This window comes from Osmerus mordax, chromosome 7 (assembly GCF_038355195.1).
Source record: "Osmerus mordax isolate fOsmMor3 chromosome 7, fOsmMor3.pri, whole genome shotgun sequence".
NCBI classification, from domain to species: Eukaryota; Metazoa; Chordata; class Actinopteri; order Osmeriformes; family Osmeridae; genus Osmerus; species Osmerus mordax.
The window spans coordinates 6,129,167-6,154,504 of NC_090056.1; the positions used below are offsets into that span (position 1 = coordinate 6,129,167).

The 25,338-nt window shown below is 42.9% G+C and overlaps 2 protein-coding genes across 3 annotated transcripts in view; both read right to left on the reverse strand.

The window, feature by feature from the left end:
• Positions 1–13,925, reverse strand: part of stat6 (signal transducer and activator of transcription 6, interleukin-4 induced) — a 113,989-nt gene extending 100,064 nt beyond the window's left edge. Inside the window, exons 1-22 of one of the 2 annotated variants that reach the window (XM_067239295.1) lie at positions 13,646–13,925; positions 12,217–12,362; positions 11,217–11,361; positions 9,260–9,343; positions 8,936–9,089; positions 8,593–8,702; positions 8,204–8,352; positions 7,838–7,954; positions 7,539–7,715; positions 7,036–7,123; positions 6,776–6,898; positions 4,133–4,225; positions 3,653–3,856; positions 3,407–3,501; positions 3,169–3,302; positions 2,581–2,730; positions 2,339–2,390; positions 2,194–2,250; positions 2,004–2,048; positions 1,831–1,893; positions 914–1,724; positions 624–880 (exon numbers count right to left, since the gene is read on the reverse strand). In XM_067239295.1, coding sequence (XP_067095396.1) covers positions 1,667–1,724; positions 1,831–1,893; positions 2,004–2,048; positions 2,194–2,250; positions 2,339–2,390; positions 2,581–2,730; positions 3,169–3,302; positions 3,407–3,501; positions 3,653–3,856; positions 4,133–4,225; positions 6,776–6,898; positions 7,036–7,123; positions 7,539–7,715; positions 7,838–7,954; positions 8,204–8,352; positions 8,593–8,702; positions 8,936–9,089; positions 9,260–9,343; positions 11,217–11,361; positions 12,217–12,350 — 2,232 coding nt within the window. In that variant the 5' untranslated portion in view covers positions 12,351–12,362; positions 13,646–13,925 and the 3' untranslated portion in view covers positions 624–880; positions 914–1,666. Of the gene's footprint in view, positions 1–535; positions 881–913; positions 1,725–1,830; positions 1,894–2,003; positions 2,049–2,193; positions 2,251–2,338; positions 2,391–2,580; positions 2,731–3,168; positions 3,303–3,406; positions 3,502–3,652; positions 3,857–4,132; positions 4,226–6,775; positions 6,899–7,035; positions 7,124–7,538; positions 7,716–7,837; positions 7,955–8,203; positions 8,353–8,592; positions 8,703–8,935; positions 9,090–9,259; positions 9,344–11,216; positions 11,362–12,216; positions 12,363–13,645 lie in introns of those variants that run through there. The other variant, XM_067239294.1, reaches the window with a different exon arrangement.
• A 7,388-nt stretch (positions 13,926–21,313) lies between these two features.
• Positions 21,314–23,414, reverse strand: fignl2 (fidgetin like 2). Its single transcript, XM_067240676.1, has one exon. The coding sequence runs from the start codon at positions 23,409–23,411 to the stop codon at positions 21,369–21,371; it is 2,043 nt and encodes a 680-aa protein (XP_067096777.1). The 5' UTR covers positions 23,412–23,414; the 3' UTR covers positions 21,314–21,368.
• Between the last annotated feature and the right edge of the window lie 1,924 nt (positions 23,415–25,338).

Here is a 25,338-nt window from a genome sequence, read left to right on the forward strand (position 1 = left end):
GGTGAAGCAAAGTTCTTTATCCATGGGATCAGGGGATCCTCTCCTGTTTATGTTTTATAAGTAACAATATCTGTTCCATGTCTGCACTGCTGGCTTCTACTGTGAGACCAAGAAAGGGTACAAAACATTGTGTTGATTTAAATATTAAGACATAAACAAATATTATTGCATGCAAAAACAGTGCCTGCTACAAACTGCAAAAACAGGGATAATGACTGATAATGAAACTATATGGTATTGTCATGTAGGTTTATTGTCCTGCTATTTAGAATGGATGTCTAAGAAACATCAAACCAATTTACACTGGCAAGAGCAGTAAAAGTGGGGAAAATGTGATTATACATAAGGGAATTTGAAAGTCTCTTAAATTATTGATCATATTTAAATAATATATTTATAGTTTGAAACTAATTTGAACATTGTCATTTTCACCCCTACTCTAACATGATACTATATACTGTATGCACTCCCATTATCCCCCAGAAGTCCCTGTTTAGGAATGCACTGACACAAGGAGAGAGTGAAGGAAAGATAGTTTGTGTGTGGTATTATTATATATTTCATACCCAAAATGTTATATTTAACATACAAATGTATAAGTTCACCCCACAGTTCACCCCCACATCTGATATAGCACGGGTTAATTAATCTCTTTGCACCCTTTGAAAGAAACATTGATGCACAATGCATAGATGGATTACCAGCTACATGACTAACACGGTGACTATAATACTTTTGGCATTAGCCAACAGAACACACTTTAAAAGTTAAGGCGACGGATAAAAGAATCAGCACACATATTTTTCCAGGATAAGCAAAAAATAATTGACTTAAAAAAGGGTGGAATATGAAAACAAAAGTTATCATGGATAACTAGGTACTTCATCACCAGAATCATTTACTGTCAATATACTGTCAACACATCGGGATTTCAACTATTTAATTTTTTTTTTTTCCAAAATGCAACAACATAATAATTATATTCTTATTAAAACAAGGTTTCATATTAAAAAGAAGTCAGTAGCATAGTGGTGCTTCACTTGTGATGGAAAAATCAGATGTATGTTCCTATGTAGGTGGCTCTACTGCTTCTCTGTATTGCAAAATCCCTTCACTATAGCATCATTTTACTATGGCTGTGGGCAAAAACCTGTAGGCGAGCTATAATTCAGGTTATGTGTAATGCAGAACATTATATTTCTAAGTTAAAAAGAACAAAAAAAAAATATTTACAAAAATATTTTTGTTTTAATCTGGAATAAATGTGAACTGGGAAAGGGTTTGTATGGCTTGCGAGTGGAAATGTAAAGTGACTAAACATATCACCCCGGAAGATAACGACAATATTAAGTCTTTAGGTGCTCCAATGTGTACAGTTACAAATCAACCATCGTAGGCGATGAGACTGGAAAAGGCAATGAAATGGAGAGCAAGAACTTATCATTGGTCAACTCCATTCCATTACGAAGATGTCTTTTGATCATATACGTTTGTTGTCCTCAGAACATTGTCTCTCCTTTAGTGTGGCAGCAGACCGATATTGAACCTGATGTGGGGCCAGGGCCCTCCAATGAGCTGTTCTTAGTTCCCAGAGTGGCTGAACAGACACGGTTCAAGCTGCTACCTGCTCTGTTGTGGTGAAACGGTCCCCTCCACTGAGACACTCTCAATGCTGGTAGATCTCCCCCAGAATTTCATCCAGATCCATGTCCTGGGCCTGTTCCCTGGGATAGCAAGCACACCGCTCTTTAAATACTACATATTGAGATGCTATGGCAAAGGTACACAACAAAGAGTACAAGTGTTGGTCATTGCAGTTCGGTCACTCACATGGTACTGACAGGGTCGGTAAAGAGATGCTGAGGTTTGTGATCAGAGTATGTCCAACTGGTTCTGGAGTAAAAATACCACATTTTGTTCATTAGTTCTCAAGGGTGCTCTGAGGAACACATTGACACATCCTCAAATTGTAGGTGTCTGCTTCAAGGTGGCCAGGTACTCACTGGGGGTAGATGGGCGACATACCCACAGCTCCATTTCTGGGATCCCTAAGACGAATCAGGTGTATCAGAACAAAGAACAAAAAAACAGATAGTACATCTTTACTAGAGAGAAAGAGTAAAGAAGAGAGAAAGAGAGAGAGAGAGACAGAGAGAGAGAGACAGCGTACGTGTCTGTGTGTTAAAGACTTACATGGACTCACTGGGTGGCAATATACTGGGAACTGTGGGTGACGCAGATGGCGTTTCCCTGTACACACACACACGCAATAAATGGTCAAACGTGACTTTGTTGTATAATAAATACTAGTGTTACTGTTTAAACTGTTTAAACTCACACTTTGGTCTGGATGGTGACGCCAATGTATCCACCAGGAGGCCCTTGGTTCACTGTTTACAAAGCAGGAAGAAACTATTAGTCAATGACAACTGACAATGTACTATCTTTCATAAAACTTGGAGGAACAGTGTTATATTCCCTTCCGGAGAAGACAACATATGACATGTAACTGAACCAAACTCTGCCCAATGATGTTGCATACTTTAGAATGGTGATAGATATGCAACGTTATGGACTTGCCTGTGTAGTATTTGCTAAAGACTTTGTTTTTGGGGGAATCTGGATAGACGTGTGTGATGAACTCAAGGTCTTGGATGCGATCGCCAAGGCAACGGATTTCCAGGTCTTTCTTGGTGAAGGGCTGAATGTTTTGGATCTTCTGACCCCCATCTGAACAGAGAGCGAAGGAACGAGGAGACAAATACAGAGAGAGAGAGACAGAGAGAGAGAAACAGAGAGAGAGAGAGAGAGAGAGAGAGAGAGAGAGAGAGAGAGAGAGAGAGAGAAAGACAGAGAAAGACAGAGAAACATATATATATAGAGAGAGACAGAGAGAGAGAAACGGAGAGAGAGAGAGAGACAGAGAGAGAGAAACAGAGAGAGAGAGAGATACAGACAGAGAGAGAGAAACAGAGAGAGAGAGAGAGATAGTGACAGAGAGAGAGAAGCAGAAAGAGATAGAGAGACAGACAGACAGCGAGAAAGAAACATAGAGAGAGATACCTATATAAGCATATAACCAATGCAAAGAACCAGAACTTTGGAGGTCTGTTCGCAACAGTCAAATGGGCTCTGGTAGCTTCCCCACACGCCACTGCTAGCGCTTACTCTCTGAGGCTGCGACGTAGGCGATGGTGATGCCTCCAATCTCAGAGTCACTGAAACGCAGTAGAAAGGTGCCGGTGGGTTTGTCTTTAAGAATGAGGTGGAGGTGCTGTTTCCCGATGAAGCCAAATATCAGCCTAGAACAGAGGAATTGTCAAGGTGAGTCTTTGTCAGTGTTGTACAACTTGAAGGGTTGCTATGGCAGCAGTCACTAGGTTCTGGTCTGATTGGAACCACTCACCCATCTGTCCAGTAGCACTTCAGGTGTTTCTTGGACAGTTCCATTACCCCATCAAACCACTGCCAAAAGGTGAAAGGTCGTCCTGGTAGCACTTCCTGCAGTGTAAAAACGCACAGCTATCTCTTTAAATAGGATGTTAACTGCTAAGATGAAGGTGTCTGTGTGCGCATAGCCAAGAATGGGTGTCACAGAAGTGTTTGTGAATGCGTGTGGATGAGTGTTGGTGCGAAGGCAGGTGCAGAACACCTTATTGAACTGGACCCATGACACAGGCATGTTACTGTAGTCGCCTGGGATGTCAGGGTTGTCGAAGATCTTCTGAGCGAGGAAGTGCTGGTTGTAGGTGTCCAGGCAGCGTTCGGTCTGAACCTCCGACATGAACTTCCTGTTGAGGGTGACACACATCTTCTTCCAAGGCACCCTCTCAGGGACCACAAATGGTACCCTGTCCTGATGACATCACAAAGTGGACAAAATGGGTCAGAGCCAGAAGGACAATAATGTACTTTTTGAATCAAATAATAAATACATCAAATAAAAAAGGACAATTGTGAGCACATTTCTGTTTCCGCAAATAAAACAAATGATAAAACAGTGAAAGTGAACTTCATGTATCTTCAGATGCATGTCTGATGAAAGATTGATGAGATAGAGAAGGGAGATGAACAGTGGGAGAGAATAACAGAGCAACTGAGCATGATGATCAAATAAAGCTTCTGCACTCACTGGCTCAGAGAAGGCACAGTCCCATATGATGGTTGCCATTGCGTTGTTGTCCTGACTACCGTGCACAATCACCACCACAGGAACAGTGATCATCTACAATGACAAATGTACAATGTATATTTACAGAACAAATAATACAACTGCTCTTACTCTGCCTAGACTTTGAACAATTATCGCCCAGTGTTAAAGACCAGAGCTCAAACAAATTATCTTATTTCGCAGCTACAGCTGTAGTTTAAGATATAATGAAACTAACAAACACTCCTCTCAGACTTGGCTTATCCTGGTGGTTCTTTACAGTTTTTTACAATCGCTATGACAATTTTTTCAATACTTCTAACAAGTTTCCTAAACTCTTAACGCACCAACACACCTACGACACACAATTGGCAAAACGGTTAATTTCATGCTCAAAATCACACATTGTAAACTAAACTCAAACACTAATTTTCATAATACAAAAATACACTAAACAATATACCATGTCTACCAAAACACTAACACAAGTTCTCTTTCAACAGTAACATTTAGTCTATCATAGCACAATGTCATAAAAACACTAACATCAGATGGAATTACAGAAACTTCATTCTTTTATACATGTCAGGTCTCACAGTATATGGATCATAGATTGTGTTTTGCAATGCAGTTTCTTTTGAAGCCTCTCTACATTTTTGTTTTGTTGGGTTTAGTAAATGCATGCATTTTGTTTCTTTTGCAGCAGAAATTCAGAACAAAAAATGAATGACCCATCTCAGAGTAGCTTTATAGAATGTACGGTTACTGTATTGAAAAAAAGAAGACAGAGACATAATTACTGCAGTACAGGCTTCATTTGCAACAGGACATTACTGCAAGAAATACGCAATATAACTGCCATTGTCGGAGATCTGGTTCTCTTTGATGATCGAAAAGGACGCTCAGTCGTGGTGAAATCAAATACAAGTAGCTTTATCTTCAATACAGGATATACACACACTGGGTATTTCGTGCATGAAAAGCCCAACAGTTGCATAAGCACAGCTTGCTTTATACTCATAAAACGTCCGCCCCTTTCTAAACACAAATGTGTTGCAAGATAACCAGTTGATTACCTGTCAATTTCCCTCTCTGCTTCTTGTCAAGGGGGCCGGCCTGACACGTAGGTAACTCAGGGGTTGCAGTGTTCTAATGTCCTCATTTGGTTATTGCACAAAGCCCATGAGTTCCTTACGTATTACTTGCTTATCAGTTCTAACAGGCCTCCAACGCCTGGAGCAAAGTTTGTGGGAGGAGCATGTGTCTATGAGAGGCCGTATAGGACTTAATTCATACTTGATCTCACATACACGCCATGACCTCACATATATACCATTATACTCTCACATATATACCATCATACTCTGACATATATACCATTATACTCTCACGTATACACCATTATACTCTCACGTATACACCATTATACTCTCACATACACACCATGACCTCACATATATACCATTATACTCTCACATATATACCATTATACTCTCACGTATATACCATTATACTCTCACGTATACACCATTATACTCTCACGTATACACCATTATACTCTCACATATACACCATTATACTCTCACATATACACCATTATACTCTCACATATACACCATTATACTCTCACATATACACCATTATACTCTTGCACATAAACTGGCATACTCTCTTACACACACAAAAATACCGTCTTATATGCACCATCATACTAAAGTATGACAATATATGTAAGAGACAAATAGTATGTGTGAAACAGAATGTTACTATATGTAAGAGAATAACAGGATGTGTAAGAGAGAATACTTATCTATGTGAGAGAGAATACTTGTCTATGTGAGAGATAATACTTGTCTATGTGAGAGAGAATACTTGTCTATGTGAGAGAGTATATTTGTCTATGTGAGAGAGAATACTTGTCTATGTAAGGGAGAATACTTGTCTATGTGAGAGAGTATATTTGTCTATGTGAGAGAGAATACTTGTCTATGTGAGAGAGTATATTTGTCTATGTGAGAGAGAATACTTGTCCATATGAGAGAGAATACTTGTCTATGTGAGAGAGTTTGATTGAAACGGAAGGCAGTTTGATTGAAAAGGAAGTAGTACTGAATTCTCAGTTCCTGATTGGCTTACAAATGAAGAAGAAGGATTTGGGGTAGATGTAGCTAACGCCCACCTTCCCTATCAAGACGAGACTGAGTGACATGGCAAGATGGCAGGGAGTGGGCGGCTTCATGAAGCCATTGGACTTATTAATAACATTTTGAATACTCTAAATGCTGCGGCGTTATTGTAGGGAGGACAGACCCGTTCCTGAAATACGTTTTTACAGTTATTCCTGGGGAAATTATGGAATTAAATTACATATTAACTATACTAAAATAATTGTGCACAATAATATTGGCTTCACTGTGTCAGAGGTCAGTCACTGTGTCAGAGGTCAGTCACTGTGTCAGGGGTCAGGGTCATTCACTGTGTCAGAGGTCAGTCACTGTGTCAGGGGTCAGGGTCATTCACTGTGTCAGAGGTCATTCACCGTGTCAGAGGTCAGTCACTGTGTCAGGGGTCAGGGTCATTCGCGGTGTCAGGGGTCATTCACTGTGTCAGGGGTTAGGGTCCTACCTGGATCTTGTAAGGAGTGTCACAGCCAGTGATGCTAATTTCTGTGGAGAAGAGGAGAGCAAACTTCTCCTCCGTCACAGACTCTGATCCTTTCCTGTCGGCTCTCTTGATTTTCTTTATTGACTGAAGAAAAGTAGGGTTTCAATACATAACAAACAACAATGATAGGATCGCATAAACATCTGACGCATTGTAATAGTCAAGGAAAGGCGATGCTGTACGTTACAGCTCTATACTCAAGGTATGACTGCAGTACTAACCATATTCCTGAAGGAGGCACAGGTGCTCTTGCTAGATGTGTTGTGTTCCAAAATGGCTGTGTTGTTGATCACCTCCCCCACATTCTCACTGGGACAATAAGACAAAACAACAAAAACTAATCCACATAAAACTATTGAAAGGCACGTTATGTGCTGAGTTTGAGAGCCAGTTTCAGTTACAGAGACTGTGCTTGAAGCTTCTTTGTACTGTGGCATGGTGACTTCCTGTGTGCAAACCATCCACCTCATTTTAGTGACCTAGTTGAATGGAACAACTGGAATGATAAAGAAGCCCAAGGACAGACACTAGAACAAGACCACACTAGTCTACTACTACTACCAACTATTCCTGTATCAGGGAACTGTTTTTTTTTCCTTTCTTAAACACACTCTCTTTCCCCTAAAACAGCCTACATCCCAGCTGGCCTTCTCCACTCACTCTGCGAATCACACAGAGCCTGAAGAAAAGTGTGTCTGAGACAGAGGGAGAGAGAGTCACTCACCTGGACATGCTGCCCAGTGGGCCTAAACTCCTGGCCTGGCTTTCTGTGATGATCTGGGCTTTGAGCAGAACAGGCTTTCCTTGAGCCACCTTCTCCCCCAGCAAATAGCGCACGGTGGTGGAGAACTTGGATTGGGTCTTGATGACCTGGGGAGGCTGCTTTTCCACCACAAGAGAGCTGGAGCAGACAGGAAAGAATGTGAGTCAGTACTGTGCTGGGATTTATTATAGAAGAGCCATCTGTACTCGCTGGGTTGAAATGGTGGGCGGATGTCTTCTCTCCATAACTGACTGCGCTACCTCTGGATGAGGGATTTCAGCAGCCGTGCCAAAGCCTCCTGCAGCTCTGGGATTGGCTCTCCCACCAGCATGACTTCCTGTCTTAACTTCCCGTTCACCCCCAGTAGTTGTTCACACCTCAAAAGGAAGAGGGAAAGAGAAATGAAGCAAGGGAGGGTGAAAGAGAGAGAGAGAGAGAGGAGAGAGAGAGAGAGAGAGAGAGAGAGAGAGAGAGAGAGAGAGAGAGAGAGAGAGAGAGAGAGAGAGAGAGAGAGAGAGAGAAAGAAAGAAAGCAAGCAAGAGAGAGTGAGACCGCATGTGGGTTTGAGGTCGCACTTTGAGTCATGAAGCTGAACTTATAAACATAAACTGCTCGGCAGGTCTCACCAGGTCTGCAGGTTGGGGAGGTTGTCATCGAAGGGGTGTCCGATGGTGGCGCGGTGCTGTTCCCACCTCCAGGCCTTGATCCTGTTGATGAGCCGAGCCTGACACTGCTCAAGACTGCACACGGCCTCTTGCAGAAGCTGGACAAGCTTCTACTCACCCACATGCACAACACACACACACACAAACATGCACTCACACACACACACACACAAACATGCACACACAAACACACACGTCATGACAAATGTTTACAACCAAGGTTGATAATTGACAAATGAAAAAAACGCAAGAAACAAACGGTGCTTACACAATATGTTCATGGATTTGTACAGAATGTCCTGAGACATTCTTGGCCTTAACTTTATGAGATGAAGTATAGTTTACAGTACCTTAGACATGGCTTGCCCATTGTACTCTAGCTGCTGAATGCTATTCTGCACTTTAATGACCTCAGAGTGCTGGGGATCCAACCCATTTGTTTGGTTCTGTTGGAGAGAACCTGGGAAACGATTGAACAAATCATGAATAAAGTTTGTTTTACTTTTCTCAGAATTTCCAAAGAAAGACATGTTTGGATGCAAAGCCCTATCCAATCCAGAATGTGTGCTCCGTCCAAACTGGGCATTCCTGGGAATGTGATCCTGGGAATGTGACCTTACAAGGTCACATTACTGGATGTGGAGGATTCCAGTTGGTTGTAGTGAAGTGTACAGTGCTGGGTCTGGGGCTCACCCTGTGTGTTCTCATAGTTCTGCCTCTGCCAGTTCAGCTCCTCCTTCAGCTGGTGGATCTGCTGTCGACAGTTCTGGATCTCCAGGACCTTGCAGACCAGGTGGTCCACGTCCCCGGTGTTGGGGACCGGGGCAGGAGGCAGCTCCTGGGCAGGCTGACAGGAGAGGACTGTTATTACTGGAATGGTTGCATTGGGTTATGCTGTATAAATAAATGCTTACTCAGAAAAAAAATCAAACGTAAACACACACCCACAAAATAAATAGAGAAGATGTAGTCTAACCGGTTAGAGTAGTACAGCCATATTGGAAATAAAGCATTTACCACTTGACTTAGAATAAACCTTTCCCTCCTCAGGGAGTCCCTGATGGTAACCATCAATTCCAAAGGCTGGGATTGAAACACATTCTGCAAAGCAAGCAAGCAAACATGAAACAGGTTTAATTCCAAATCACTATTTTCATCCTTTCAAAAATAACTATGCTACTTCAGATAATTCATCGGGGACCCCAAAAAAGTAACAAGGAATATTTGGAATAATATTAGCCATCTGCAGATCTGCATAAGATCTGAATATCAGTGTTTCTGCCGCCACGGTATCAGAATTAATCAATTATTAATTGGCAGCATTTATGCCATTTAGAACATACTTTATGAGTGGAAGGTGTCTTTAAGTAGCCTAACCTTATTGCTTTAGGGGAAATAGGACGAAAATATGTGCAATATATTAAATATAGCTGCAAGCAGCAATGAGGTGGACATGCAGTCAAATGACCCAGAAAACATTTTAGACATCCTCAGAAGAGGGCAACGAGTACACGCAGCAAGTTTGGTGTGAATCCATCAAAGATTTGCTGAGATACGACCCAACTTCCTGTTTGCTGGTTTAACGGCACATTTTGATTGGCTTTACCGGGCAAACGGTTTCGAAAATCAAAAAGACATGTCTTAGCTTTTGTGAGGCTTGGTCTGAAGATAAACTCTGCCAAATTTGGTGAAGATTGGACAACATTTGTAGGAGGAGTAGAGAAAAAACTTTAATGAATTCAAAATGGCGGCCGCAGCAATTCGGCTGTTATCACAAGTTATCATGTGTCACACACGGGATATCCCAAAATATCATGAAACAAAGGAATCACTTAACAAACAAACAAATCAACAGTTATTGGCCAAAACACATTTTGGCTTCCTGTGGCCACGCCCAGTGATCACATGACACCAAATTATTTGGACATCCTCAGAAGAGGGTTCCGAGTCATCATACCAAGTTTGGTGTTGATTTTTTCAAGGATTTGCTGAGATATGACCCAACTTCCTGTTTGGTGTCTTTGCTGCCAAATTTGATTGACTATACCGGACAAATGGTTTTGAAAATCAAAAATCCTTTGGAAATCTTTAGTGAGGGTTGCTGTGACGATGATGTGTGCCAATTCTGGGGACGATTTGACAAAAATTGAAGAGGAGAAGCGAAAAAACTTTTTTTCTTAAAATTCTAAATTGAATGAACTCGTCTTGACCCAGGGAATCCAACGGTACCTCATGTTTGAAAATCGGTCATACGGTTAAAAAGTTACGTGTGTAAACACAAGTCCAACTTTGACTCGTTGGTGGCGCTAGAGCGCTCCAATGGGAGACATGAAACTTGGTGAAAAGAAAGAAGGGACTGTCCTGAAAGAGTGTGCCAAATTTCTCAACTTTTTACCATACAGTTCTAGGGTCTGCCATAGACTCCAATGGCAGAAGAAGATATGTTATAATAATAATAAGAAAAGGTAGAAACACTTAAGTGGCTTTGCAGCTTCGCTGCTTGGCCACCAATTACATTAGCTATTAGACAGTTATTAATCTGCTACGAAATATAGGGTTAGGTTTAGAACTTTGTTTCGGCTGGGGGGGAGGGGGGTTCGGACAGACCTGCCCCCACTGTTAAAAACAATCCTAGAGGAAACACTGTAAATTTATGTCATATTCCAAGATTTCTTTGCCAAGCTACATTTAATATTTATCTTTTGAGGCATGAGTGTTTTTGCAATTGTCTTCTTGACTTTCTGTGCATGAATAGGCATTTTACTAAATTAAGAAATGCAATTAAACAAAAGCACCATTGTCATAAGGATGATCTGAAGTTCCAGAGATTGGATGGACCAAATGTATTTCCAAATGCATAAACTTGATCACATAAACACAACCAACTGAGCTGCATACCATACTCTATGCTTGAGATACAACACACTGCAAGTTCCAGTTGGGACAACCCTGTAGATGGGCTGAAGGAACGTACCATGACCCTGCTGATATGCTGTAGCCTCATCTTCTCCACCACATTCTGGTTGGTCTGGGCATGGCTCTGTAGGAACGAGATGATCTGGTCCAGCAGTTCCAAAGCCTTGGGTTCCTGCCCCACGTTCCCCATCTCAAAGTCTTCCCTGAGCACAAGAATAAACACAGCTGTGTGAGTACTGTGGAAGAAATTGGGATTTCCTGTGTGCTTTCATTATTCACTAATCAATAGAACTGGTCATTGGATACTAGTTAGTATGTTCTAATGTAAGCTTGCTATTAATACGAGTCGATTGTGTCTATGTGTCAGGGTTAATAGATGTTCAGGGTCAGGAGAAAGTACTGGGTAAATGTCCCTTGTCATGACTACAAGGAGAGCTCCAACTATGATCTTGCTAGTCTGAGAGTGGTCCTGGGTTGGGAGCTGTGAATCTCTTTCTCTGAGACTGTTGTAACATCATAACTACCTGACTGTTACAATCTATGTTTACATTCGTGTGTCCTATGAAAGTTGGTCCTCCGGCCTTCAGAGCTGTGAGAGACATGTTTCAGACCTAAGCCTGTTGTTGTGTTTATTGTCAGAGGTCTGGTTTTCTCTCCCAAACTGTGGATTAATAAATTATCAATCTGCAGATAAATTATCAATCTGTGTTTAAACCTGTGTTTACCATGTACTTTCTCCTGACCCCGAACTTCTATTAACCCTGACACATAGACACAATCGACTCGTATTAATAGCAAGCTCACATGAGAACATACTAACTAGTATCCAATGACTCGTTCTATTGATCAGTGAATAATGTAAGCACACAGGAAATCCCAATTTCTTCCACAGTACACGCACACACACATCCACATGGAGAGCAGGTTATTTCAGTATGTTCCTATCAAACATAAAAGTGTATTTTTTATCCTCAGTGTGTGTGTGTGTGTGTGTGTGTGTGTGTGTGTGTGTGTGTGTGTGTGTGTGTATGTGTGTGTGCGCGTGTGTGCATGTGTACCATCTCTGTGCCTCAATCCAGGAGGCCAGGTAACACCTGACTTCCATGGGGAAGCAGTTTGGAGGGTAGAGAAAATTGACCATCTGGTTGTCCAGAAGGGGAATTTGTTTTTCCATTTGTGTCCACTGTGCCATAGTCAAGCAGAGCTACAAAAGCCAGACCAAACTCCATTAATTCATTTGCACATGATCATTGAAAACACTATAACCATTAGCTAGGTTCTCATATTAACATAAATTAGTTCTAGGACCATCTACTATTAAATGCATCATAGACATTGAAAAAAAAAAATGTTTTAAAGTGTTGTCCGCTTTCATTGTTCACAGCAAACACACAATAATGGTTCTAGTCACTTCTGAGTGCTTCAGCCATCTAGTTACCACCATTAGCCTTGTGCTTGATTCAACAACAAAGTTAAAATAACACTAAAAACATATCCCACAAGCAAATATCCAAAACCAAGTGCGATAAAGTCAACACTTTATCGAGGGACTAGAAGCAGATGTTATAAATCTGCAAAAGGCTAAAAGGAGCTAAGCCTTCTTCGTGGGCAGAACTGTGAGAAATTTGAGAATCCATAGCAACTTTGTTTTGTTTAGAATTCTGTAGCATGACTACTGTACCAAAGTCATCTACATTGCTGCAAACAGCACAACACATCCTTAAACGTGACATTAGTGAGTAATGCACGGGCATGGTGAAAATACAGTATCCTACACAGTGTATTTGTGCTTCAGCAAAACTTGTACTATTTCCTGTTTGGCAGTGAGGTAGCCAGCTTTCCTGTTTCACTTTGTAACTGTATCTTTAACTGATATATTTACAATTAAGGTGGTCGTTAATTACTGACAATGATCAAAACGAACATCTTAGTTTTTGAGAAAAGTATATTATAGTTACAGCTATACTTGTATACTCATCTATTACTTGGTTTGTTGTGAAATGGAGATGAAAAAGACATGAGAAAAGCACATAATAATATTATAATTACCTATGAATTTAAACTAATTCTGTAAAACAGAACCCAGAAAGAAAACAGCTGCACATGGGCTTAAACTAACTGGACGTTGGACACCAGATCGAAACTCATACTGTATCCTGGGCTTTAAGCTACATGGCCATAATCACACATCATTAGTGTGTGTGCATATTGTCAAACAACTGCAAATAACAAAACGCCACATGTACTATTGCACAAACACATGTGGGGGGTCATTTAAACCACCGGCTGTTAAAACTCTTATAAAGTAAAAGTTTCAAACATGTTACAAGTCAACACGGTAACTTTGACAGTAGGCCTACTTTCGATTGTCTACGCAAACATAACTAATCGCTGTCAAACGATTCAAACAGTTGAATTATTGATGTTTTACAAAAGATAAACATAGTGTCTCATTAATCTTGACATAGGTTAAAACTTAAAACCTACCGTGCGCAATTTTAAACCTTCAGTTCAATACATTACAAACTACATTTGGGATTGTTCTTTCGTCGCCTCCTTGGTTTCACTCTGTACTCCGAGTAAGTGTGAATTTACTTTTTCTTAGCAACCGTAGTTGTCTTATAGCACGTTCTGGTCTCAATACTGCCGTTTGAATAAAACAAAGTGAAACAAATTTAGCCAGGTAATATAACGTTGGTGAAACGACAGAAAAGGAGCGCTGTCTAGTCGTGTCTACTTCCCTAACATCACAGGAGGACCTCCGATTCTGAAAGAAATCATATTTCCTGAGCTCACGTTCTGTAAGGGAACAATTGGACAGGGACTTCCTGATATCATGGACAAACATGGTGTTTTTTTGTTTTCATTTCGTTATGTTCATTGGTTTACAAAATGGTAACTTATTTTCCCATGTTGATTTAGTTATTTTGGTATGTTTCACCAATTTATATAATCCACAACAAACATTGTTCTTAACAATGGTAAGCAAATATAATGTTTTCAAGAACTGCGTTGAACATAAGACATGTTTTGTTCGAACATGTTTTGTTATAGCCCACACGAAACTGAAGTTAGATTTAAAAGTGTCGTAGCAGTAAAGGACTTGCACGGGCCAGTCAGCAGTCATGTTGACTCATTTAACAAACCTGCAGTCGAGTAAATTCGAGTAATTATTTCAAGATATGGAGAAGGGTTTCTGATCGTTGTGTCATCTCATGGCATGTCTGCGCACCGACTTTTTTTTATCAATGAGTCATAACCAATATGACATGTCCCAGTTAACAAATTTTTTCTATGTACTATAATTGTTACCTTGGCATCATTTTGTATTTATTTTTTAAACAACCCATTGCCATAAACAAATAGCTCAAATAAACCGTCTTATCTATATTGTTGGGCAATAGGCTACGGGTGGGACCATAGGCGATTCTAGGTTTTAAAACTGGGGGTGCAAAGGGTAGTGAATTATTCTTTTGCTTACAAAAACATGCTCAAAATTAGGCTAATAGTAGGCCTACATCTTAACATTTAAAATGTTAATCATTAGAGTACGACAAACCATGATGTAACATACACCTCTGACATCACTTAAAAATGTTCTAAAATCCTTTAATCGTTTTTGTTTACATTACCGTAATTTGACAATTTTATTTTATTTTTTATCCCAACAGTAGGGGGTGCAAATGCACCCTGCACCCGCGGTAACATTATCTGTGTGAGGGACATAACTGTGCTTCACACAGGTTGTCTTTAAGGTATCATACATTTTTTATTCGCAATGCTAAATTCACGTGCGTATAGTTTTTTGGTATCTAAAAAAGGTATCTCTTTTTCTTTTGCGATGCAAAATGAATGTGTGTATCATTTTTAGTATCCTTGCAAATTTTTTACATTTTTATATACATTTATACATTTGTATACTGCATTTTTCTATCGTACCTTATTCATTTTCATACATTTTACATTGCTTTGGCTTGCCACTAGAGGGAAGTGGAAGACCGCACAAAATAAGACATTGACAGTGCTGGTGTGCGCATTTAGTGTCAAAAGAAGCGAAGATTGATTTGATTGGTTATTGATTCAATACTAAATAACTAATGTAGGCTTAAATATAATTGCATTTTTTTGTTTTCTTTATTAAAGTCAAGATGATGAGAGAAGAAAGAGGTCAGTAATCTTTTAGGCATAGCATTCCACCTGTCTAAACCTATTCCTTACAGACCTTTGATTAATCTTTAATGTCCTGGTCTAGTCAACATAATGTTAGCTATAGATGTAAAGGTTTGACTAATGTCACAGTCTGGTTTATGTATGTCAAATATTGGTAGGTAAGTAAGTAAGTAAGTAAGACTGTATTTATATAGCACTTTTCATACAAGAATTGCAGCTCAAAGTGCTTGTGGTACTGTATTTGGATGAATTATCTGATCCTATAGCATATATTTGTGAGGACAAACACATTAGATTCATTCCATAGATGTACAGAGAGCAGTATTACAAAACAACCCAGTTCTTTGAGAACCAAGTAGAGACGATGCTGTAGTTTCTCTGTCAAGGACAAGGCCTGCAAGAACTCAAGACTTGTTCATAATGAGACGTGGGACGTTGGTTCACGTCAGACTGTTGCTGGTTACTAACGCTCATGAACTCTTATTCTGTTTGCACATTTAAATGGTCTTTTTCAGCTATAAAATTAAAGAAAGGCACACTGAATATACCATTACAGTTGCTTCCAAATCATTATTTGGGGTCCTCTTAGGTAAAAATCCTTTGACTACAGGACAGCAACATCTGGAATCAATACAGCTGTGCAGTCTCTCTCAGGAACTGGGGCTCAGGGGTTGTGAATCGTGGTGGGGGCTAGGGGTTGGGCTAGCTGCTGCTTTGGCCCTGGGGGTCCCTGTGTCCCTGACTTCAAAATAGACTTGATTGCTAACAGCTGGCAGCCCTAACTCACCCAGTGTCAGAGCTCTCCTCTGATGTCAACCTTGTCAGAATCAAGGCTGGTCTGGACAATGGAGGTGCAGTGTTGGGGGTGGGGGGGAGACTGCACCTTGTTTCCACGTGTAATGGGATTCAACAAATAAGATTACCACTTTTCATTCGTGTTGGGTATCGTGAACATGTTTCATGTTTTTGTCATGAATGTACAGTATGTCCATACCTGTGTGACTGAAACTTAGGGTGTGTGACTGAAATGTATACCTGTGTGACTGAAACTGCAACTTAAGGTGCTGGACCATGCATTGTTTGACAACTTTATTGTTAACTTACAGCTCATTATTTTGCTGTCAAACGTGTGGTGTTAATAAGAAGCTGTATGCCTCTTCTCTCTGGGAGATTAAGAATAAATAGGATGACGGCTCATTAGCATCTTTTATTAGTCCATTATTAACCCTACTTGCCTAATTACATCCAATTAGCAGGGCAGAGAGTGTGATTGACTTACTCTTGGACACAAATCTTTCAGAAGGACACAAAGGATGCATCATTAACTGGTCACTGTGTCTGTGCCAATATTGTTGGAGATTAAACCTATTGGCTTGGAAAGCTGGTGGTTTTTTAACAATGACAGATAAGCTAAGATTCTATCATCTTAATATTTTATATGATTAAAAAGTGACTTTAAAAGTGACTTTGGTTACACCACATTTAGTACCAAATCAAATGTAGACTTGGTAGGTTAAAAGAGAATTTATGGCGATGTAACCTTTACTTTTTACTACAGCACAGTGGCTTTCCTTGCCCTAACTCTGTTTAGTACAGTTACAGCAGATATTTGAGGCTTAGTGATGTTAACGAGCTAATGTGGTAATGCTCTGGTAGTAAATGTACTTTTCATGGTGTTGCACCTTTCAAAGTTACACCAAAATGTCTTCAAACAACAAATTGGATTACCATTTTGTATGGTTGTGGATCGGCAAATTCATTTTTTTTGGTCTTGTTCTGACTAACTTTGTGGTCTATGTCTAAAATGTCAGCCAACTTTTCCACCAAGCTAACTTTTCTTCCCTTTCCAAGGTTATGTTTCTACAGTATGTATTTTGTTGTTTCTCAGGGTCAAATCTAGGAAATTATTTCCAAACAGCTGCAGGAACAATTACCCTTCATCAAACGATGAAGGGCAGTGACTGTACAAGGTTGTGGCCATAACAGAGCTATGCATCATTATTAGACAATTAATTACTCTGTCATCACTAACACCACTACCCACACTCCACAGGGATTCATACACAGATGTTGACTAATTCTAACTTGTAAGCCTCCCATGTTTCAGTAGCTCTGATACTACTAATACCTCATTGATTTTAGAAGGTTCATAGTCATTTTGGAGTTGGGTGCTTCACTAATGTAGGAAAACCCCGGAAAAGCAGAGATTTGTGGTCAGTGGGAGCAGTAGTAGTTGGCTGACAGTGACAGGGATGAAGGACCTCTGTGCTTCTGAGGCTGGGCTCTGGTCCTCTGGGCTGCTGTTGCTCTGGGCCTGTCAAATGAACTACGATGAACACAATGCAAAATAATAGTTTGAGAAGACCATAGAAGAGGGAAATATATGTCTAAAATGATGTACTTGTAACAACACGACTATATATCAAATATGTCTTTATGAAGTATATCTCTTTATTTTAGTGCTTGTTCTGAGATTTATTTGCGTTAAATTGACTTGACTTTACACTTTAGTATCTGCAATTACATCCAGTCTACGGTATAGCAAATGTTAATACTCATTAGAGTGTCAATTCATTAAACGATTTGTTAATCAGTTTAAGTGACTTTACTGACCTTAACATTTGGGTCAATGTAAGGATATGGATGTTAGGTAAGGCTGGACAATGTAGTCATTCCTGCACTCTGGGCAATTGCAAGTGACCAGTGATGAAATTGCTTCTGACGCTATTAAAAACAAATAACAGTCCAATATTGACATATTGTTTAATATTGTGGGTTTATCTTCTTTTAAAATACAGTCTTTTTCTGAGGTAGACCATTACAGTATAAGAACATTTCATTTTTTTAAACAGACATTTAAAAAGACATGAAATAAATACTTTCATGTACAATATGTTGCAAAAATGAGGTAGAAATGGTTACAGAAAATGTACAAGAACCAATAACAAAATGACTGTGAATAGATCATAAACAACAACAAAAAACCTGGTTTGTTGGACAGACTGTTTTGGTATCTTTTGTTTACTCAGAAAGTCTTAAGAGATAAGAATGAACCAGAGGAGATGTTTAGTGGATGTTTCAGGCTTCAGTGATTATAATCTTAACACACATGATTACAATCCTAACAGACATGATTTGTGAGGCTTTCTGAACAGAATGTTACTTATAAAATGTAGCAATCTTGGTTTCGGTCGATTTCATTTGGCTATTTTTTCTCTGTATAAAAACATTCTCTGATAGAGAATTTGTCTTCTTTCTGACACAAACTATTTCAGATCATCAGACTGAGCAACTACCTCATCCAGAAGCCAATAACACATAACGATCATCAGGTCAGTCCTACTGACTGACCTGATTAATACTTCAAGTAGTAATAAACACAACAATGCATCAAAGTGTTTCATTAACATGCGTGGTCTTTAGAGTCAGTACTAAGCTAATGTAAATCATTTAGTTGATATGCTACAAGTCCCAATGAACCACTGTAAACTATTGATACATATCATGCCTAAACTATTACTTCAATTAGACCAACACAGTTGACCATGATAACTGATCATATTTTGTATTGGAGAGTCTATTGTGTTTCCAAGTGATTGTTGTTCATTTATCCTTATGTTACAAAATGTAAATAATCACAGCCCCTCTCTGAACCATAACTCAGTAGCTCCCTCAGGCAGGCGTCCTCTGTGGTTTACCGAGGGGTTCTGGGACGAGGAGAGGGGTCAGTCTGATTGACCTGGCTGTTTGGCATGACTAAAGCCAGCAGCTGTACTGTAGAGGTAGAAGGGTGCTATTGGGTTGCTGGACATCAATCAGGGTGCAACCACTCTAAATATCTGCATAGGGAGGGGGGGGGGGGGGAGGCAGCCACATGGCCATTGAAACTCAGCATCTGGGGGGGGGGGGGTCGTCTGTAATGAGATTGGGTTAGGGACCAAGAGACAGGGAAGGGGGGTTGTGTGTGTGGGGGTGGTGTTGGTTGGGGGTTGGAAGGGATGGGGCTGGATCATTGCATCATATGTGCTGCCCTCCACACGACCATGGCAACAGTCAAATAAGCATGACCTCAGTACCTAGCGGTCGAGTGACTGCATTTTTCCAGCTTGTTAAACGGAGCTGTTCCCTGTGGATCCTCTACAGGTTAGGTAAATCCACATAATGTCTGTAGGGTATTTGAGTATGTGATTAACAGTATTAGTCTTCAGACATGATTAGCTGCCAACTGTGTGATTAATCATTAGGTTTAGTCTCTTGTTTTAAAATATGAGATCACTATTTTCTGTGCTCAGGTAACTTAATTGAGCGCACGTTAATGCTTGGGCAAGTTTTATTTACATCTTTAAACAAAGACCATGTGTTCATCCAAATATATTCATAGCATGTAAGCATGTATAGATTCTGTAAACACTTTGGGGGATCAGTAAACGGTTTGTCCAACAAAAAAGGAATATTTTCTGTGTTCTACATAACATTTCATGAAGACAACCATCATTCCACCAAAAACAAATCTACATAATAATAAAGAATAAGGATAAGAAAAAATGTATTTATATATTCATATATAATAAAAACATGGATTTATGGCATCAAATATCCTTTGAAATACCTGAATTACATTCAATGTTACTCTTTTGTAGCATTTTCAAGTTTCTCTCCCGAGGTAAAGCCCAGCTGCAGTGGGTAAGCAGAACTGTGTCAGGTCTCTCTTCCTCCCTGCTCTGCACAACTCTCTCTCTCACTACTAACACCCTAAAATTACATACATTCTTTCTTTATTATTTCTGAGGTAAAGAAATTCTTCCTGAGCATTTTAACAAGACTACACATATTAAGAAATAAAAGGAGTAGGTGAACAAGAAGACAAATGATTTTAGGGAAGCTGTGGTTATTGACTAAGGGCAGGAAACACATTTCTCAGGTAAATTGATTTGAAGGTGGAATGTGTGGCAAACTATCAATACTATATATACACGTGTGTGTATATATATAGTGTGTGTGTATGTAGAAGGTTTTCAACAATATATTATGGTACTTTTTATTCATATGTGATGCTTGTGAGGTTGAACCACATTTATCAGCTAAAATGTTCTTTCTAAAATCAGTAAGGATGAATGCTTTGTTTCTGTTCTGGAAAGACATTCAGTAAGAGGACGGTAAATAATACTGTAGCTACTCGCAAGAGAAGAAAACACCTGTGCTTTGTCAAAGTGCACGCTAAAAGACCAGTTTAAATGAATAATACAGTACATAAGCTGTCCATTTGATTATTTAAATATAAAGACAATACATTATACCAATTGTCATGTCGTGATTTTGGCGAGAAGCTAAAAAGATTATTTTCTCAATTCATCATAGGAGAGACCGAAAACATGGCCTCCCCTAAAATAATGGAAATTGAAACGGCATTGTTCTGTCTGGCGTTTTTTGGTCAAAACAAGATGGTGGTTGCTGAAAAAGATCCTAAGCCCTTTTTTATTCTTGTCAAATGATCGACGGTAGATGAAAGACTAAATAAACTCTACAATACCACCGCAGCGGTCTGGCAATAAATACAATCCTGAGTAGCAGTCAAAGGTGGGGATTTCCCGAACCCTGATTATCCAGAATCTTGGACCACTTCACCTAGCAACAAATAACTGATTTTGTCCTGGACCAAGGGTTAATCAGGATCTTTGAGAGCTTCTGACTAAATGTCTATTTTTTTCCCATTTGATTGGAAAAAAGTAACCATGACCCACCCACGAAGGCCTATTCATCATTCTGTTCTTTGGGAGAAATAAAGTATATGTATATTTAGAGCAAATGAAACAGCATACCATGGCATGCTTCACCTGGTATAATTAATATATATTTGCGTGTCAGCACTCAAATGATTGAGCTTTTTTTCCCCTCTAAACCTAACTCTTTTGGCTGCATAATAGGTAATGAAGAAAGAAAAAAACAAAAACAGAGAAAGATATTGACATTCCCAAGGCTTGTCAGGTCAGAGCAGGGGCCAGATCAAATGAACGTTTCCCTACAGTGGCTGGCTGCCTCCTCAGTGGCTATACACTTTGCTCCACTCCATACAAGTGTCCAGCTCTTTCGGGGTGGTGTTTGTGCGCACCTTGCAGAAGGCATTCTCAAAGTCTGTGAAAGCTGGGGGGTTGCTGGGCGTGGCGAGGCCATGCATGGGCCCCGAGGAGGCGGAGGAGGAGGCGGCGGAGGAGGCCAGCGCCTGCTGACAGAGCTGCAGCAGCTCCCACACGGAGAAGCCCTCGCAGCGCTGCAGCACCGCGCTCAGCTCCCTCTCGCTCAGGCTGCAGCCCTGCGGCGCCAGCGTCTGCAGCAGCACCTGTCTGCGCATGGCCGGGTCGGGCAGCCCCACGTGGTAGCGCTTGGCGAAGCTCCGATGCACTGCTTCCTGCAGCATGTCGGGCCGGCCCGTGGCACACACCACGAGGAGCAGCCCCGCCGAGCCCAGCTGGGCCTTCTCCAGGGCGGCCAGCAGCACGGGTCTCAGCCCCTCCTCCTCCATGGCCTCCACCTCGCTGATCAGGACCACCGAGGGCTGCCGCGCCCCTGCCACCTGCAGCAGCGCCCCCAGGATCTGCTCTGCCTCCGCCTTCCACTTGGAGGCCAGCATGGCGCCACTCACCCGGTAGAAAGAGGCCCCCAGCTGGGAGGCCAGGGAGCGGGTCAGGGTGGTCTTCCCCCCTCCCTGGGGGCCAAACAGCAGGACGGTTCTGGGTGGGCGCAGCCCGGGGCTTGGCCGGAGCACGGGCCACAGCAGGTCCTCCTCCAGGGCCGCCTTGACGTGGGTGAGGCCCACCAGCTCCCCCCACAGCAGGGCAGGGCTGCAGTCCAGCAGCTCCCCGTCCACCAGGTCCAGCACACGGGGGTCAGGGCTCTTCAGGGCCTCCCCGGCCTGGCTACACAGAGAGGGCCGCTTGTGGGCGTGGGAGCGGTGCCGCTGGGAGAATCCCTGCTCCTCCCCTCCGTTCTCCCCTGTCAGGCCCGTGGGGGGGCTGTACTCGCCGGCCACCCCGTAGGGAGGAGAAACCAGAGGCTGAGGGGAAGGTTTACTGGGCTTGAAGGCCTGAGAGTCTGTGCTGCCTCCGCTGAAGCCGTTTCCCCGACACTCGCCTTTGTCGGCCAAGCTGTAGGGTGACTCTCCTCCGGTCTTCATGGGGTCGTAGCCGTACTTCCTGTAGCGTGAGCCATCACCCTCCTCCTCTTCGTCAAGTGTCATCTCAAAGGCCTTCCTCTTTAGCGGACCCCCAGACTCAGACCCCCCTAGGATAGCGTTCTGGTAGCTATAGCTGCCCCCCACCGCAGTGGGCCGCGAGGGCAAGGGGGTGGGGGCGGCCAGGCCCGAAGTCAGGTAGCCTGATGACGGGTGACCAAAGCTTGGGGTTAGACTGGCCTGGTGGGGGTAGCTGCTGTGGGGGTAGTTGTAGACTGGGTTGGAGGGTGAGTAGGTCGGCACCAGGGTGGATGGGGGCTGGAGCGCGTGGAGCGAGGCCGGGGGAAGGGCTGCGCTGGGCTGGGGACAGTAGCCAGAGGAGAGGTAGGAGCCATTGTAGCTGGGCGGGTATTCGCCCGAGTGGGAGCCGTTACAGGAACTGCTGCCACTGTAGCCAGAGTCTGAGAGGTTACTGTTGATCACTGACACGCTACTCGCCCCCTGGGGCCCTGCACTGGCAGCCACAGCCTTGGGGCCAGACAGGCTGTCGTGGCCCCCGGGGGCCACCAGGGGGTACCCCCCCTCAGAGCCGTGAGTCAGCGGCCAGGGCTCCAGCTCCGTCTTGGGGCCGTTGAGGCCGGCGAACGCCCCGGGCCCCTCGGCGTAGCCGGCGCTCAGAGGCGGCGGGCGCTCGTAGGAGGAATCCAGCAGGCCCGAGTACTTCTCGGCGTATCGCTTCAGCAGGTTGGAGGCGGTGAGGGCCGAGATGTCGTCGTTGGCCCAAGCGTGGCTGCCGCGGCCGCGCCCGGCGTACAGCTCGGACTTGTGGGCCGGAGAGGATGTGGTGGAGGACACGTCCAAGTGCTGCTCGGGCCACTGGCTGAGGGGCTGGGCATGCTCCGGGTTCCAGTGCATCTTCAATAGGCCTACAGGAGAGACACACACACACACACCGGTTAGATCAACACGAAGGCTAGCACTCGCATCGTCGTCAAGGCGCCGCCTAACGAGCCAGGCTGCCTGGAGGGATGGGGGTGCATGGTCTGGACAGGGATGAAGCGGTGGCCGTCTCTCCATCCCTTCTCTCATGTGTTTCTCCTCTTCTCTGACGCGCCACACGGGCCACGGCCCCTCCTGTCTCCAGACAGACGGAGAGAGGGAGAGAGGGAGAGAGGGCTTTCTCCTTTGGAATCGTTTTTTATTATCACCATCATCCCTGGGAGCAGAAGGAGCTCAAGTTACTCAGAGAGAAGGAGGGCGAGAGGGAGGGCGAGAGGGAGGGAGGGCGAGTGGGAGGGAGGGCGAGAAACAGAAAAGTGAGGGGCAGAGGGAGTGAAATAGAGAAGGGGAGGGCGGGGGGGGTTCGGTTGCAGGAATTGAATCGCCCGTTTCCCAGCCCTGCTCTCTGTGCGTGTGTGATAAGTACAATTTCCCTGCAACCGCGCAGCATCTGCAGGTCTCCCAGAGGAGCCATTGTTATCTCTGCTCGCGCATGTTTCTCTGAATGCCTTATTCAACCACCACCCCCATCCCCCCTCCCACCACCCACAGCACGTCAAAAAGGCCCAGTGGCCGGCTGGACAGGGGGCTGGAGAGGGGGAAGGGGGAGGACGGGAGGGAGGGAGGGGTGAATGGACAGTGGTAGGGAGATGTTTTTCTTCTTGAGGGGGGTGGGGAGCAGGAGAGAGTGAGCTATTCATCGGGCAGCCTCCCATGGAACATTGGGAGAGTGGAATGCCCTCTCCTCTGGCTGACACCACCAACACTCTGAGTCCTGATTAATCATGCAGGCCTGCTCCCCGCGCAGCACAGCGGACGCAAGGCTGCGCTAACGGCAGCTAGCGCTAATGGAGGGAAACAGTCACTTTTCTTTCCATGTCTACCCCCCCCACCCCCCACCCACACACACACCTTTGCTTTTTCCCTCTCCCGTGCTCTTTCTCTCGTTAGTTTCATCCTACGGTTGATTATTTATTCATTGGCCTTTGTTATTCTTTAGGATTGCTTATCCAAATCCTAAGCACATTCCGAAACAGATGGCAAGTCAACCAACACCGTATTGCTCATTGAAACACTACCAACAACATTTTGAGTTTGCCTTTTTACCATTGGTTGTAGGAGGACTGCACAGGGGCCAACTGTCAGAGAACAACGTTATGTAACACTACCAATGGCAATCGCACTGTCCTTAAGACTCAGGTACTTTTAACTTAGGCGTTAGCTTGACATTCCAGGCATAGCTTGGCATTATTGAGCTGTCACAATGTAGCTCTGGGGCGAAGGCTTCCACTGGCAGAAAATAGAGAGGTAAAAAGTGGAATAAAGCACCAGGCGTCATTACTGCCCTTCAGAGGCCCTGCCATTCATTATTCATACCTCTGTCTGGGTGTGTGGAGACAGGATTCTTATTGCCATTTAAATCAAACTTCAATATCCAGCACAGCCGGTTTATAACACTCTCCTTGTGCTTTACCCCCTCAAATCTGGCCTCTCTCTCTCTTCCCCCTGCCTTGAAAACCTCCACAGTGTGTGTGTGTGTGTGTGTGTCTTCAGATTACGTCTGCTGTTTATTCAGTCCGATCAGACCAGAAGACCAGATGGCCATTGGATTATCAGGCCCTTCATATTCAAATCCACTGCCTTAAGTTCCCAATGTCCAAACCAGTTAAAGTCGTCTAAGCACAGCATTCCCCTTCTTACCAGGAACAGGCTACAGGTCTGTGTAGGACTCGCTTTCTGCGTTTTTTGTTGTTGTTGTTCATTTTGTTTTCACGAACATGCTGGAGAAAGTCGGCTCCTCCTCACCCAGCTGACACGTATTTTTTTTGGTGTGGTTTGACTC

Bases quoted from the DNA above. Each gene is read 5' to 3' on its own strand.
- fignl2 (XM_067240676.1), bottom strand. From the start codon at position 23,411: ATGCACTGGAACCCGGAGCATGCCCAGCCCCTCAGCCAGTGGCCCGAG.